This window comes from Mus caroli, unplaced genomic scaffold (genome assembly GCF_978045245.1).
Source record: "Mus caroli unplaced genomic scaffold, Mus_caroli_1 scaffold_3, whole genome shotgun sequence".
Lineage (NCBI taxonomy): Eukaryota > Metazoa > Chordata > Mammalia > Rodentia > Muridae > Mus > Mus caroli.
Genome location: NW_028227258.1, coordinates 151,747,084 through 151,764,115, shown reverse-complemented (window position 1 = coordinate 151,764,115; position 17,032 = coordinate 151,747,084). Strand labels below are relative to the sequence as shown.

At 49.7% G+C, this 17,032-nt stretch overlaps 1 protein-coding gene across 3 annotated transcripts in view; it reads right to left on the bottom strand.

Annotated features, from left to right (window-relative positions):
• Nucleotides 1-17,032, bottom strand: part of Pag1 (phosphoprotein membrane anchor with glycosphingolipid microdomains 1) — a 150,476-nt gene that overhangs the window by 12,576 nt on the left and 120,868 nt on the right. For all 3 annotated transcript variants that reach the window (XM_021158325.3, XM_029475223.2, XM_085836026.1), the window contains 3 exons: nucleotides 6,097-6,303; nucleotides 4,717-4,768; nucleotides 1,926-2,022 (listed from right to left, as the gene is read on the bottom strand). In XM_021158325.3, the coding sequence (XP_021013984.1) occupies nucleotides 1,926-2,022; nucleotides 4,717-4,768; nucleotides 6,097-6,227 (280 nt within the window). In that variant the 5' untranslated portion in view covers nucleotides 6,228-6,303. The remainder of the gene's footprint in view (nucleotides 1-1,925; nucleotides 2,023-4,716; nucleotides 4,769-6,096; nucleotides 6,304-17,032) is intronic.

Sequence of the window (17,032 nt, the reverse complement as noted above, 5' to 3'; positions counted from 1 at the left end):
CGGAGGCAGTAGGCTTGCCAGGCACCAGGTGAGAGTAACAACAGGTGGGGCTTGGGGCAGGGCTTCTTACAGAGGCTGAGGCAGGAAGGCTGAATTCAAGACCAGGCTGGGTAAAGGGCAGGCTGTGGCAGTAACTCAGCGGCAGAGGGCTTGCCTCACACACGGGCCCTGGGTTTTACCCCTAGTGTAGCATACAAAATTGACAACCCCTGGGACCAGACTACAAGACTCTAAAAACATGGGGCATGAGTGTCCTCTCTTCCCCTGACGGGAGTTGGTCTCTGCCTAGATGAGGGGAGCAGCCTTTTCCCACTGCCACCCCAGTTCACCAGTCTCTTTCATCTGGCAGACATAACAGAAGCTGAGACACCATGATGGGCCCTTAGGCCATCATTAAAAGAGCCTGGAAACTCTGTGCCCTCTTTCCACATCACCTCAGCCTCACATCCTTGCCTCCTCTTAGAAGGAGTCCAGCCAGGACATCCTCGGATTGCCTCTAAAGTGGTGACCATGACACCTGTCGGTCAGTCGTACCTGGCTTTTGAGTGTTGGCTAGGTGCCAGAGACTGTTCGACCATACGTGAGTGGAATGGAATTTGCTCTTAGGGTGCTTATATCAACCCAAGTTCACTAGGAACTGGATCTCACTGTACAGCAGAGAGAAATTAGCGGCATCGAGTCAGCTGGGAGCTGCTCATGGTGCCCAGCCGCCCCCTCCCCCCCAACAACAACAACAACAACCCAAGCGAGCCAAAACCGGAGGAGGGGGCATCTGGGAAGAGGAAGGGGTTAGCAGGATGTGTGGAGGTGAGAGGGGAGTGAGGGTGAGCGGGAGCAAAACACACTGTATACTTGTATGAAGAGTAGACCAGTCATCTGTTAGGGAGAGGAAAAGAAACCCTTAGCCTCAGGGTTTAGCAGCCAGTCTTAGAGTTCTAGCTTCTCCTGCAGGAGTGGCTCCTGCTGAGGCTCTAGCTATCTGGTCTCAGAACACAGGGGCACTGGCACCTGCAGCCTTGGGTGCCATTGCTGATGACCCTCAAGGTCCCTTCCTTGCCTTGGGTGACAGCAAAGCAGGAAGAAATCATTGCAACTCCACTGTGTGGAACAACATGCCTGCCCTAGACTAAGTGTCTGCCTTAGAGGGCTCCCTGCTTCAAGTTACAGATTCTCAAAATCTGTGATAACAAACATCAGCCAGATTATTAATGACTCTGTGACAAGGATTTGGTTTCTCACAGATGTCCATGTCCTGGTCTCTGGCAACCACATGCTGAATGACAAGCAACTCCGTGTGTGCTGTTCCCCCCCCCCCCCCCCGCCCCCCATGTGTAGTCAGCCAACATTGGGATGGGTAGAGAAACCTTGCTTACCTAGACAAGAGACTGCATAGTCCTAAATAGAGAAAGAGTAAGGCTAGCAAAAGACCTGATGATAGGAAGGGATGCAGGCGGGTGGCTCTCCGTCAGCCCCCAGCAGGGTGCAGGCAAACACCTCATACTCAAGATCTGGACAGCTGCCAGTCACTCCAGCCACTGCACCATTAGACTGGTAATTTAATCCAGTAGCCCTGTGCTAGCTCTCACTTAAACTGGGCATAGTGCCACCTGTGTGTGGGCACAGTGAAGGGAATGACAGCGCGCATTCCAAGAGGGTACCCGGCACCAGCAGCCATTATGCAAATGAGGCCTCTAGCTGGTAGTAACAATGACTGGGATAGAGTACATTCCCTACTGGTCATCTGCGTGTGTGTCTGTGCATAGCTTACATGCCTGGTGCGTGTGGAGGCTCCCCTACAACTACAGTCAGGGAGAGTTGTGAGCTGCCACGTGGGTGCTGGGAACCCTGGGGCAGAGTCATCACCACCGCCCTGAGCACCTTGCTCAAAGCCTAGGCCTCCCGGGTGCTTCCTCTGCAGAACTTACTGTCGCCATTAGTGAGCACCCCGTTCTGTTCGCTGCTAGCCAGTGCATCTGTCGTCAGGCTGGTTGCCGAATGGCTGAACATGTCCTTGTCGGAAGGCTGAAAAATCCAAACACATCTTCTATTAAGAATCTGCTGGGCACCAGAGGATACTCCGAAAATCAAAGCAGCCAAAGAAAGGCCAGAGTCCATTGACTAAATCAGGTAAAACAAGAACGGTTAAACTGAATGCCATGGATAACTAGATAAACTCAAGTGTTGAGAGTGGGGACCATTTTCACCAATGGAGAATGGCTGAACTTATTTCCTAAGTGTGGTTCTGGTCTCTCAGGCACTGGGAGTCTCCCAGGACTGCAGGGAGTGCATCTCACCCGGTGGTTACAGATGGGCTACGGGCACACTGTGTTTTCCTAGCTCAAGGGGCATGGAGACCACAGATTATTGTGTGGGTCAGAACAGAGCCCAGCAGGGATCAATGCCATCCCTAAAACACAGGTGGTGACAAACAAACAAACAGCAAAGTGTCGCTGTTTGGTCAACACAGCATTTGATGTTATACATTCCCGAGCCTATTTCAGAGCTTTATTGAAACGATCATCTACTGAATAATTGCTTTGCAAACCTTTCCTACTTTCAGAGATGCACAGACACTTGGGAGAACTGATTTTGTCCCTCTGGGGTGATGGTGCTGTGTGGACTGCCCTAAGAAACAGTGTCCTTAGGGGAACAACATGGCAGGCAGAGTCCTCACAGGGCAGAAGACAGCAGCTGCTTCTGGATGTGTTCTGTGTAACATGTCGGACCCTACCCTCTTCATGTTAATGGCTTCTGCTGCCCAAGACACAGCCCAGGTCTCAGGATATCACAGGGACATTCTGATGCAACCTGTACAGGAGTCTTGGATTGTTGGCTTCACAAACTTACTGACTCTGATGGGAAATCAAATAATAACAGATAATAAATAGCCCTTGAAGTGCAGCGGTGCTCAAGTGTCCGGGAAGTCTGCTCTTTTGGCCAATACTGCTCGTATCTGCTGCTATGAAGTGACTGTGGTTTGCCAGGACCCTGAGATGCTCATATTGGAGAAACAGTGTCTTTAGGGGACAGAGAGGGGGACCAAGGGAAGGCTTCCTGCATAGCACGCCACTGCCGAACTTCTATAATCTCTGTCTGAACTGCTCTTTCCCACCTTAGCTCCCATGAGAAACAAGTCAGCAAACTGGGAGTGGTCTAGGGAAGTCAGGAGCTCAGTGGGCAGCTGTGTGCAGGCCTCACTGGCACTGTCTGCAGGCATCCTGTGGATACAGTCTATCCTGGAGGTGTGTGGAGGAGATCCTATGTGGGGAAGAGAATGAAGAAGCGGCACTCTCCTCTGCTTTCCTGTTGCACTCTCCCTGCCCGCAAAGGCTGCTGTCCTCAGGCAGAATAACAGGGATGAAAGATGGAGAATGACCGGCGTTCACGTGGATGCCCATATCAGAGTGACCGGCAAAGCCTGTTCCCACCCCTGAACACTGGCTTCATACAGTACTCAGGTAGAGCTGCCAGGTCTCGCCATGCCTGAGAGCACTAGGAGCAAGTGAGGCCCGAGTTGAGTTCAGCCACAACCTCCTGTCCACCTGACTGAGGAAGGTGGGATCTGAAGAAAGACAGGGCCTATCTGTCCACTCCCCATTCCTCCCCTACCCTGTCACACAAGCAAGCACTGGGGAGAATAGAGACACTGGGAACAAGGAGTGGAGACAAGAGAAGAGGTGAAAATATCGGGAGAACATCAGTCAGGGCAGGAGAAATGCTGAGGTCCAGGGTGGCTGTGATGGGTGGGATGGTGGTCTCAGACAAAGGAAGAGAGCCCTGGCTGGGGTCCAGGAGGAGCTTCCTGTCTGCTTGGGCTATAGGCACACTGGGAAGTGGGGCTTCAGGCAGCCTGGTGCCTCATGCATGTGCTCTGAACATGCTTGCTGGGTGCAAACAGCCCAGGCCCCTCAGAGTTGAAATGCATATGTGCTCCTGGCTTGGAGCAGGAGGCGCCTTCTCTCCTAGACCTGCCCTGGCGCCCAGAGGGAGCTCCACCCAGCCCTGCAGACACAGATGCTGAGGCTGCTGCCACTAAAGGGCACAACAAAAGGTCTACCACCCAGGTGGACAGCTCTCTCCTTGAGACTGCTGGGTCTCTCAGGATCCCATCAAATGCTGAGGGTCCGCTAATGCACCAAGGTCAAGCTATGCTGTGGGCTCCAGGCCCTGATGAATGGCTGCAGCGCCACCCAAATGCATGCCAAAATCTCAGTTCCTAGTGCCACAGCCTAACCTCATCTGAAAGCAGGGCTATTTCAGATGGCACTGGTAGGACCGAAGTCAGAGAGGCACAGTTGCTATCTTTATGAAGCTTGGCTTCAAGACATACATTCAGAGAGGGAAGGTGACAGCAAGGACTGGGTGGGTGTGCATGAAGGAGCTGAGCTTGGGAACACATCTAGCTCAGGAAGGGGCTCGTGTGACAACACTGAATGCTGGACTCTGCTCTCCAGAGCAGAGAGACAAGAAATCTTAGATGAATTGTCTAGTTGTTCCTTGTGACAGCCCTCCCAGACCAGGAGGGACATGAAGACATCTCTGCAGAAGCTACTCTGAACACTGGTCAAGCCAGGCTCCCAGCCGTATATACAGTATACAGAAAGTCACAGCTAATATCCATTACGTCCCCATGCCAGCTTCAGTTGTGTCGAAAGCCAGTAGCGCCATGCCTGGAGAGGTGTACTTGGACAGACAGACAGCCACACCGAGGCTTACCACATTCATCAGGTTCTCATGGTCCCCACTATGCTGCCGTGGCTTCTTCTCTCTGAAAGGGAGAAGAAAATACCATTCTGATGTCAAATGTGTCCCTTAAAGTGAAGTGGACACCATACTTCCCTAGTCTAACATTTATCAGCTCTGCCTCTCTGGTTTTATTAACCAGGTTAACAAAACTAGATCAGAAAAAGTCCTGACCTACAGCAAAGGCTGAGCCCCCTTCTGGCACACCCCTTCCCAGAGGGTCAAGTCCACTACGGGAGACAGCGGGCTGCAAGCAGGATCTGTCTGTGCCTGGAACGCTCAGATGACAGACACCGCCTTTATTCTTTAGCAAATCCTAACAATGACCTCATCTTCTCCCTTAAGGGTCTGTGAAGTCACGTGCTGTAAGGAATGAGAGAAAATATGGGAGATACTACTTTGTCACCTCAGGGAGGTGACATTCTCTCAGGATGAGTCAGAGGTACTTCCAGTCTATGGGAAAGTCTGCCGAGTAAAAACAGAATGTGTTTTACACAGAACAGGCTAAAGGAAGCCATTGGCTGTAAAGACCACATTTCTATCTGTGGCGAGGAGAGGGCAACACCTAGCGGGAGAGTGAGTCATTACAGTAGCAGAATCTTGAAGTTTTGGGGACCCAAGTCTAGTGTCTCTAGGCTTGTCCTGTCCTTAAAGACCTGGGTCCATGCTTGGCAGGGACTAGGAGAGGCTGCAGAGGCCAGAGGCCATGAGTTTCTCTTTTTGACAGATTTTAGAATGGGATCAAAATCGAGAGAGCTGAGTATGGAGCTGGCTAAGCTGGTTCCCACTGGCTCCCAGCTATACCAGAAGGCTGCACACCCTGCATCATCTCTGACTGTTCTGGGCATCAGTCTTGGTGACAAAGAACTTCACTTCTCCCTGAGCCAAGGGAGACAAGTATAATGCTGAAAAGAGAGAAAAAAGGCTTCCATAGTCAGTGAGCCTCTTTTGTAGGAAATACAAGGCCATTTCTTCCTAAAGGGCAGTTCATCACACACAGTTTTACTAATATGTGAGCTCTCCAGGCCACACAATAGTGAGCACCCTCAGTAACTTCCCACTGTGGCAACAGGATATAGTACCTCACACTTAGATTTCAGTATGCCCATGGCCAAAGTCAGCACACAAAGACTGTGCTCAAAGAATAGCAGAATTCATTCCAGACATTTAAATAGGAAGGGCTCTTTGCTTTGCCCTCCAGGAAGATCAATAAGCATTTTCAATTGACTAATGAAGAATGCCCTTTGTAACCAACCCATGAACGTGGGCCAGGGAGGCTCTTAATAAAGAGGCTCCATCGGACACAGGGAAAACAACAGGTTTAGGCTCTAGGACATGCATGTTTGTTCTAACCTGTCGCAACTGGAGCACAGAAGGATGAGGAAGGTGATGAGGAAGAACGTGGCCACAGCAGCCAGACTTCCCCACAGGACCATCTGCATCTGCATCTGCCCACTGCTCAGTATGCTTCCTGCAGGGCCCATGGTGGGAGCTGGGGTGAGCAGCAGGTGGGGTCAGTTCTTCACAGGAGATCACATGGGTCTAGAAGGCTTCATCCTCCTGCAGAGAGAAGGACACTGCACATTCAGAATCCCTTCCTGGGACAGGCTGAGTGTGCCAGTGTCAAGATCCCAAACCAGAAAGAACCTGATCTGGTTGCTGAGTGCTGCCGTGGTGGTGTCAGAAGCTTCCGTACTTGGCACTGAAATGCACGTGTGCGGAAACCGTGTAAGATTTTGGTTGTGTATGAGGAGGCTCCAACAGCCACAGGAATGCCATGCTCACACCCGTGCCTTCTCTCCAGGTTAGCTACTTCTATTTCAGAATCTGAAAGGCCTCTAGCAGCACTTCACATAAGAAACACAGAGCCTCCCTGCAGGAGCAAGGCCTCCCAGCCGCCAGGGCCATGTTCACAGAAGGTAGGCGTGCCTGGAACTGGCTGGCTCTCTTCAAGTCTGTGCTGGGATGTTTGATTTCCTCACGTGGGATTTGACTGGGGCTGCACCAGTGTGTAGCAGAGCATCCACAGCAATGGGTAGTTTATTATCTTAGTATGAGGAAGGAGGTTCTTAAAGTCTTCCATAAAGACTTCAAGCACCGCAAAGCAAGCAAGCATATGCTTGTTCAGGTTAATACGCCTTAGCCAGGGCAGTGTGAAATGTTTGCTACACACGTGTATGTGCATACATAATTCCCAACTTTCAATTTTCAATTCAGTTTTATTTATATAGGCGTGTGTGTGTGTGTGTGTATGTGTGTGTGCATATGTATGTGCCCCATGGGACAATTGTGGAGGCTGTCAGGCGTGGTGGTGAGCATCTTTACATCTCAGCCATCTCACTGGTTTCCTAGACACATATTTTGCAAAATAGCTATTTCCTTCCCGTGCCTCTGTTTATCCCCCTAGCTCCTCAAGCCCATTTTCCTTAGAGCTAGAGATTAACCAGTGTCTGTCTGTCTGTCTACACACCCACGACTGCTGTCCACTTAAGAGTGTGGCTTCACTCTCAAGGAGGAGTTTTCACTGAGGTGATATTGGGTACCCAGCAAATTCATCTTCAGAGGAAAGGCTTGTGCTGAGGACACTATCTTAGCAGAGAGCAAGACCAATGTATAAGGAACCACAGGGCAGGCATAAGACCCGCACTTAGTTCCCAGGGATGCCACCATTGACTGCTCTCGCAGTTACTGCTCCCCGCTCCATGGGAAGCACTGACCACCTCCACTTGGACCCGGTCTCCACGCAGCCATGTTCTCCTCCACGTGGACCATCCCCCTGTTCCCGCCATCATGCTGCTGACAGTGCTCAGGCTAGTGCTCCTTATTTGTTATTTTGTAGTTTGTAAACACTGTCAAATATTGCTGTATTAGAGACATACTGAGAGTAGAGGAGCATACCAGGCTAACATTAGCTGTGGTAAGAGAGGCCTTATTTAAACTACACCCATTTGGTTAGCTCCAGAACATTCTAATTAAGAGGAACAGCCTGAAGTTTATGCTCAAGCAAGCAGAAAAGGAAGAAAACATGACTTCTGTGTTAGGCTAATGAATCATAACTAAATTTTTCTTGCAGAAAGACCACTAATTTTTACATTTTCACTTGATTCAGTGATATTACAGTAGTAATGTGGCCATCTGAGAGTGTGCACGTGCTGGCACCTGTAGGGTATCTCAGTGACAAACCAGATGTAACCAAAGAGGGTAAGTCGAAGCCACTTCAACAGAGGCAGATTGCTCTATTATACATCTATCTGCAAATTCAAGGAAGCCCATAGCTGAGGTAGAGTACAGCCGAGGAGACCCGACCACCCTGTCTGCCAGTGCGCATGGATACCCCTCTAACGCTTTATAATGCATTGGGGTTTCTTGGGTAATATGGGACTGTTCCCTTGTTATATATTATGTCTGCAAACGCAGCAGGATCAGTGTGACACACAGACAAATAGCTTCTGCATGAATAAAGTAACCACCACATCTCAGGAGACGAAGAACAACTCACTTTAAACCGTGCCCACACTGACAGGTCTCTAAACTATACATGCCCACACTGACAGGTCTCTAAACTACACATGCCCACACTGACAGGTCTCTAAACTACACATGGGACAGCATTTAAGTCACAGTGACCTCTGACATAATTTTGTGTAGCTGCAAATCCTGAAACACGCTCAGAAACACAGACAAAGGATCCACCTCTTGTACACACACAGCTTTGTTTCTTCCTTCACACCCTGATTAATCAATGCGATTTATAAAGAGCAAGCTTTGTAGATGATAGCTGCTGTGGAATTGCTCGGGGCAGAGCAGCGGGTGCACCAGGAGCCTGCATGCAGGGCTCTCCAGGGCTCCCTCCACTTCTGAATGCGTCTCATCTTTCCTCTTTCTTGTTCTCTTAACAGGAGGAGGCTGATGGAATAGCTGAAGTGTGTGGGGTACCAGCCTAGCAGGACAGTCCAGGGAGGGAGGATGAAAGGCAGACACTCAGAGCTACTGAATAAAAGATGGAACTTACAGCTTACCCCCTTCAATTAGAACTTCATGAAAAGCCACTGAAAGAAATCCTCCCCAGTTCTTGCCCTGTACAAAAATCTCATAATGAGAAGAGTATTGTCCGGTATCACTTCTCGGGAGCCAGGGTAAAACCTCAGGCTCAGCCACAGACAGCTTCCACCCCAGTGCCCCACTGCTACTTGACTGGAGGACTGAGGCTACAGCAGGGGCCTAGGAGAGACAGGAGACAAAATGGTCCCCAGAGGAGCGTGGCATCAGGGTATGCGTACAGTCACACCTCTGACCTCCAGAGTGGACTATTCCTGTTCTAGAGATCTTACACTCTTTTTTTTTCTCCACCTCTTTCTGGATCTGCCTCCATAATTCTGCCACCAACACCTCACATGGATACTGCCTTGAATTTTCCCAGGCTCCTTTACAACCCAGTTTCTTTACAACTTCCTGCCCACTTGTGTAGATATACTGCTTGCCCAGTAGGTGGCGATACAATGTACCCTTCCTGTGTGAACACACTCCCATTCATGTGTATGGTGTGATGTAATGTACCCTCCCTGTGTGAACGCACTCCCATTCATGTGTATGGTGTGACTTTTGTGCTCTTTGCCTTCTTGGCGGGGATGGGGGTGTGGTCCTTACGTAAAGTGCACGTTACATTTCTGGAAAAGACTCATCGTGAATAACTGATTTTGTAGGTCAGGCATGGTGGCACATGCCTTTAATCTCAGAACTTGGGAGGCATAGGTAAGTGGATCTCTGTGAGTTTGAGGAAAGGGCCCCACAAGCAGGTAGAAGATCAGAGACAGCCCCCGCCCCCACTGGGAGGAGTCCCACAAGAACATCAAGCTACACAACCATAACATAAATGCAGAGGGCCTAGGTCAGACCCATGCAGGCTTTCTGATTGTCAGTTCATGCTCTGTGAGCCCTGATGAGTCCAGGTTAATCAATTCTTGGATTTTCTTATGATGTCCACGACTCCTCTGGCTCCCACAATCCTTCCTTACCCCCTTCCACAGGATTTCTAGAGCCCCACCTAATGTTTGGCTGTGGGTCTCTGCATGCTTCCACCAGCTGCTGCCGAAGCCTCTCTGATGACGATTATGCCTGGCTCCTGTCTATGAGATTCAGGAATCATTTCACCGACCTGATTTTTGTGAGGGACCTGTAATGTTTGGTTCTATCCTAAGTCTCTGGCTATCTAGCTTCTGGTTCCTGGTCCTCTGGACAGTGCCAGGGATAGGCTTCCTGTCACTGCATGGATCTCAGGCTGGACCAGTCACTGGTTGGACACTTCCACAATTTCTCTGTGCCACTCCAGCGCATCTTGTAGGCGGGACAAATTGTAAGTCAAGGTTTTGTGGCTGGGTTATGTCTCAATCCCTCCACTCGTCTTGTCTGGTTCTAGGAGACTGTTGTTCCAGGCCACCTCTCCCATTACTAGGGGTCTTTACTAGGGTTGTTCTTGTGGATTCCTGGGCGCTTCCATTGTCCTGGGTTTCTAGCTCACCCCTGAGATGATCTGACTCAGGGCAAAGGAGTCCCGCTGACCTTTACTGACCTCAAGTGACACCTGTGGATCATACCAAGCTGAGCTACAGAAGTTGGTAGTGTTAACACAGCTAGAGAGCAGTGAACAGTTGTGCACAAGGTCTTTTTGCTTTATAGTGTGCTTCATTATTGGATACACTGGCTGATTCCAATCAAGTTGCAGATAGTCATGAATAAAAATACATTGCAGTCCTGAAAAGGGGCAGTGGAGTTCCCCGCCCCTCTCAAGCATGGCAATTCTGATGACCCGGGCACACAACTCCTTGACTCAGGTGGGTACTTCAGGTTATAAACTTGTGCTGAAATTCATTCCTAAAGGGGGCTACTTACTTTTTTATGTACCATGTGCTGGTCTTGAATTGGCTAAATAGCCAAGGAGGGCCTTGAACTCCTGTTTCTACCACCCCTGCCTGCAGAGTTTTGGGATTAGCAAGATAGCTTATTTTGTGTAAAAACTCCACAATCTATTATCATCCTGTCAAATATACAGATTCGATGATCTCACTGATCAGTAAACGATTTCAATCGTTAGTAAAACTATTGGCCTTTTATCTTTAAAGCAGGTGTTTTAAGCCACAAGGTGGCAGCCTAACCCTAGTTTCAGCCCCAGTGAACAGGCTTGAGCAGCTTGGAGAGGCCCTGAATAATTGTGGTTGGTCATGTTTGGTGTTTAATTCTTCATTAGCTTGGACTGTCAGCCACCTAAATCAATTCCAAGAGGACGGAAAGCAAATAGCAGCAAGAAGAACGAAAGGAGCAGAGCGGGCAGCGGTTCAGTTCTCTAGCAGCCGCTCTAAGCAGGTAGGTGCTCAGACCCCAGCCTGCCCTATAGTAACACGTCACAGGCGGGGTGGCCCGCTGATTAGATTATCTAGGGAGGCCGACACTTGCAGCCCTTGAAGCAGGTTCAGGTCAGTAATAATAGTTATTACAGCTTCACAGCTGTCCTGCGGACCTGCAATTAAGGATGACAGAAACCATCTTGGTTTATGACCCCTCTCCTAAGGGACCAGGGAGGCCAGAGTTGCCAGCCCCATGGGAATGGCTCCTGCTGTCAGTACCAGGTATGCAAACTGTGTATGGGTTACAAATGAACCAGACAAGTTAACAGTCAGGAGGAGCAAAAGTCTCTGGTAAATCCCTGCCCTATGTAAAATGATGGATGTGCGGCCAGGGGGTGAACCCCAGGACAGCCCTTTCATGCCCTCTGTCCTAACTTCACTTCTGTCACTATGGTAAGATATCACGATGGCGATGATGATGACTATGACCACCGGCACCGGCACCGGCACCCACACAGGCACCCGCACCGGCACCGGCACCCGCACCAGCACCAACGGATAAGAAGTGCTAGGCAGGCAGGGGAGTGTCTTCTTTAAGTGCTTTTCCTCATTTTGATTTAGTGTGGATTTCGGGGCGGGGGGAGGGAGGAGAAGAGGAGGACAAGAGGAGAGAGAAGGTTTGTTATTTCTAGCAGCCTGTGCTGCACATACTCCAGACAGAGCTGAGATTCACTGAGCATCTGGGTCAAGGTGACACAGCCTGTGATCAGAGGGTGGCAGAGGCTTTGCTTGCCTCTGGCCATGAGGGACATCTCAGCAAGCATGCAATTGGGTTTGGGGATCCTTTCTTTTTTGCTGCATGCTTGCTTCTTTGACCTAGCGGAAAAGGACTCTGAGGGCAGGGATGAATTCACCTCCTTCCCCTTTAAAACCTCAGCATCTTCATAATCTGAAAAATAGGTTCTGGTCAGGATGTTTCCGGGAAGACTAGCAGGGGCACTCTCAGAGGCAGGGGTGGCTTACATAGCAAGGGAGAGAAGCTGAAGGAGGGCTGAACACTCTCAGCTTAAGAAGCCCAGGGTGTCCTGGGGCCAGACCCTCACTCTGGAACCAGCAAAGTGGATCGTTCTGGGGACAGCCATATCACTACCACTTGAGCATGACTCTCAGAGCCAGCAGTCTCCCCGTTAATACACTTCCGTCTCCTCTCACACATGACCACTTCCTGTCCCCCTCCCTTGCGGGTTCTGCACATTGACAGCCTCATCTACGGTCTCTTCTGACACTGTCCTGTCCTTTAGTGCTCAGCTTCCAGGCCAGTCTTCTGGAACAGGTCCCCTCTTCTTATAGTCCTCTCTCCCTCCAAATTCAGTTAAGGCCCCATCTTAGAAGGAATTTTTCTGTCTACCATTACTCAAAATTGAAATGAAAGCACGTCAGTGTCTCTTCCATGGTCTCTCTGTGTGTCCCACCGTGGGCATTCAGAATGCATCTTCAGAAGGAAGTGCTCCAAGGTGGCGGAGAGTCAGGATTTCTGAGGAGGCCTCGAGCAAGAAGTTGCTTTTCTCAGCTTTCAGGCTGGCTTTCCATGAGGAGCAGGAGTGATACAGGTTTGCTTGCCAGGCCACTGGGACACAGCAAGCTGATCCTCTGTGTCTCTCTGTGCACAGACAGCATCAATCACCTTCCTTTCCCCAGGCTCCCAGAACCCGAGGAGAGGGCTATACACCAGCTGGGACTCCCAGTCTTCAGAGAAATCCACCAGAACCCTAGATGAGTCTGTATCATCAGCCTCTTACCTTGTGATTAATAGCAGATTTATATTTAATAATGTGTCTATGTGTGGGTTTGTGTCACGGAGGCCAGGGGTGTCAGACAGCCTAGACTGGAGTTGCAGGAAGTTGTGGGACACCTGGCATGGGTGCATGCTGAACTCTGAGGCACTGCGTACTCTTAGCCACAGAGCCACCTTTCCAGCCCATGTATTTTATGTTTTATTTAATCCTGTGGGCCTTTGTGTCAATGGCCTTGTCAGAAAAGGGCTTTCTACCCCACCAGCCCTCAGTACTCTCAGAGGCCATCCAGAGCTGGCCTCATACCCTCCATGCAGGATGGCAGACTGTGAATGTGAGGGGGCTACAGCCATCATCCCCTGGCATGATGCCTAGTTTGTCCACTGCTCACTCTCCTGGGGAATTGATCCCTGGCTGTCATGTGTGGGAGCCAGGGCACTTTGCAGCAGCTAGGCTGTGATGCATGTGGTATTCACATGCAGACGCTTCCTGAGCCCAATGCTAGCTCCTGTCACACTCAACTGAGCATTGCTTCACACCCACTTTATTTGGCTTCTGAGGTTCGCTGACTCAGCCTTTGTTTTCATAGTAATAACAAGACAACAAAAACAAACTTCCTGCTTCTTTATTTGAAAAGTGAACTCTTCCTCATAAATGTCTCCCAGCCAAATCCTCCTCTTAGAGCTCCCAGTACTTTCAAAGCTCAGCTCTGTGGCTAAGACATGGCTCAGTCAGTAAAGTGCTTGATGCAAAAGCAGGAGAACTGGGTTTGGACCCCTAGCATCGATATAAAATCCAGCCTTGATCAGTGCTGGGAGTAACTGACATGAGAGTCCGCTCAGCCGCCAGTGGGTATAGCACAAATGGTAAGCTCTAACCTCAGTGAGAGAGCGTGCCTCAGAAGGAAGGTGGGCTGTAAGAGGATAACATCTGCTGTTGACCTGGAGCCTCTGCAGTACAGGCACATGCACCACACATGCATGAGGACAGGGGTAATTCTTAGTGCCCTCTGTTGCATCACTGATATCACTGCACATCCAAAAATGTGCAACCCTCAGGACTGGAGAAGCAAAACTGAAGAACAGAGAACGATTCGTGTAACAGAACAGAGATGGCAGCAGACTGTCTGTAATACCCTCTCTGTGCCACAGCAATCCATCCCCACGGTGCAGGAGACAAAGGATGGAGCATGGCTCGTGCAGCACAGTGTCTGACTCAGTAGTCCTGAACATCACCTCCTGGGAGTGTGTTGAAAACGCGCCCGCACCCTTCTGGCCTGGCTTGCTTGCACAGGCCTGTAATCTTAGCTACTCACTGATGACTTGAAGGGTCTAGTTCAGCCATTGTGCAGGGGCTGCATTTCTAGGTGCTGTCTAGAGGGTAACCCATGACCTTCACCTCAGCTCATGCCATCAGATACTTGAGTTTTGTCAGCAGAACCTTTGTCATCTGTGTTAGTTGGGTCCTGTTCTCCCACCCATTCCCATGCTCCCAGAAATAAGACTCAGACTCAAAATATATCTATAGAAACCTTGGTCATATAGCTGGAGTCTTTTCTGGCTAGATATAAGTTAAAACATCCCATTTATTTTAATCGACACTCTGCCAATTGGCTGCTTACCTGTGCTCAGGTCCCACACATTCATCTTGTCACAGCTTTCCAGGTGAATCTCTCATGCCTGGTTCTTTCCCAGAATTCTTTCTGCTTCCCAGATGTCCCTCCTTCTAGTCTACCCTTTCCTATAGGCCATAGGCCTTTAAATTGACAGATGATGCATCCATACAATACACAAGATAGAGAGCTGGAGGATTTGTGGCCAGTTCCCTGGTGCTGAAACCTGGCCATCACCTTGCTTGAAGAGCATGTGACTGACCATAAGTGTAAGAGTTCACTCTTCCCACAGCACTTAACTACAAGGCTGTTCTGTCCGTCCAGTGACTGAGGGAAGTTCAGGGAGTAGATACCCTGTGCTGTGTGCAGCCTCTGCTCTATGCCTTCCACTGAGCTGCTCCCCAGGCCTTCCTCAGTTTCCCCTTTTGAGAAATGTTGTCATTTTAGAGTCCTTCCAAGCTTCTAGCTTCTCCTGTTTTATGAGTATGGCTGTGGTTCTCAGAGTCAGAGCCAACAATTCAGAACTGTGTATATAGGCACAAATGCTGCACTGGCGGTTCTTAAGGACTGTCTGAGTGTCTCAGAAAGCGTCATGGGAAGTATTAGTGAGCCCAACCAGTTAAACAGATGCCACAAGGAAAAAACCAAATCACAGGTAGTCTTTGTAGCCAGCATGTAGTACCAGGAATCGACCCCACACTCCTTCCAGAACATCAGGCCATAATCTATGGTGTATGCTGAAGTTGACTTAAGTCCTCATTACTCCACGAGCATTATACTTTATGACTCATTACAGGCACATACTTGTAATTCTAGTCTAGTAGGCTGAAGCAGGAAAATTGGCAATTATGGTTCAGCTTGGGCTATGTAGTGAAAAACTTGTCTCTCCAGAAATCATGAAACAAAGAAAAAGAAAGCCCATCCTTAGCCTATGCACATATTCCTGATATCCAACAGCCTCTAACAATCATTCCAGAACAGGGCAAGCCCAGGGAATCAATGCTCCTGTCAACCAACGCAGACACTCCTGCTGGATGGGGTTCCAAGCTCTTTGCTTGTTCTCTGGAAACCCTATAGATGGCAGGCTTGAGTGGGAGCCATCTCAGTGTGTGCTCAGCCTGGGATGTCCTGAAGTTATGACATCCCAGAGCCTGCCCCTATTGGTCAAGAAGTAGCTTCTTGGCTTGGTCCTACTGGCTTCTTGACTCATACCTCTGGACACTTCTAATTCTTTCATATTCTCATTCCCTAACTGCCAACTGTGTGCTAAGCTGGACACATCCAATCTTGAGCTGAGAAATAGGTCAACTTTGTAAGAGGAAACTTTGTCAACCAGAGATATATTTTTGGCCACAAGTAGGAAAACAGCTTAGCGTTATATTTCAAGCATGCAAGATGAGAGCAAAAGACTGTGAGGTCCCTCACTGTGTTCCATCTGAGCCCGCAGTCTGCCACAGTCCCTGCAGCTTGGCTCTGTGTAGCATGGCTGCAGAGGCTCCACAGAATTCACACAGCTGCACTGCCTTGGACTGCTGTGGTCTCAAGCTGAGAACTGTCCTCAATGTGTCGAGTGAATTCCAAAGGCAGTCTTTGCATGTTCACAGGGTGGAAAGGCCCACCGCCCACTCGTGTGCAGCCTCCCAGCAGGGTCAGCTGCCCTCTGGGGATGGGCTAGCTTCCAAGGACAGGAGGTGTCAGCATAGATGGGAAGAAAAAGTGCTTCTGTCTTATATTTAAGACCAGAGATTAAAAATGTAACATTTTAAGTGGGGGTGGCAGGAGTTCGGAAGATCTCAGGGAAGCATGTGTTACTGGTTGCCAGTCACATCACCTGGGGAAGAAAATGGTGGCCAGGGTGGGGTGGGGGGTGGGGGGCAGGTAGAGGGCTGTCTCTAAGGCTGCAGCACCTGAACATGCTGTGATTGGGAAAGGTGAGACATGGAAGAATGGACTTGTTGAGGGGAGTGTGTGTGTGTGTGTGTGTGTGTGTGTGTGTGTGTGCGTGCGTGCGTGTGTGTACGAATGTGTAAACATGTGGAGGCCCACTCTCAACATCAGATGTCTTAATCTGTTTTCTGCCTTATCTTTTGAAACAGTCTTTCACTGAAGCTGGAGCTAACTGATTTGGCTGGCTGGCTGGTTAGGAGCTCTAGGGAGAGCCCTGGAATTGCAGACACACTGTGCCACACCTGGCTGTTTACGTGGGTGCTGGACATTCACTGAACTAGGGACTTTTTAGGGCAGTTTCTCCTGCTCTAGCACGCTGCCCATGGCCAGTGAAGAACAGTGCACATATGCACATAGCTATGTGCCCACACACTTTAGTACCTTGATTTCTCTATCTTCCTTTGCCAGCTGTGGGATACAGGAACAGAGCAAGCACAATGCACCTGAGGCTGTCCTCCAGAATCTCATTCCTTTACCCATTCCAAGCCTGCTTTAGATCACCCAAGGCATTTGTGAAACTAGACGCCCAGACCCAACCCTCAGGTCTTCTGCTGAGGTCCAAGCTGACTGAGTATGCAAGTCAGCAATAAAGCCTA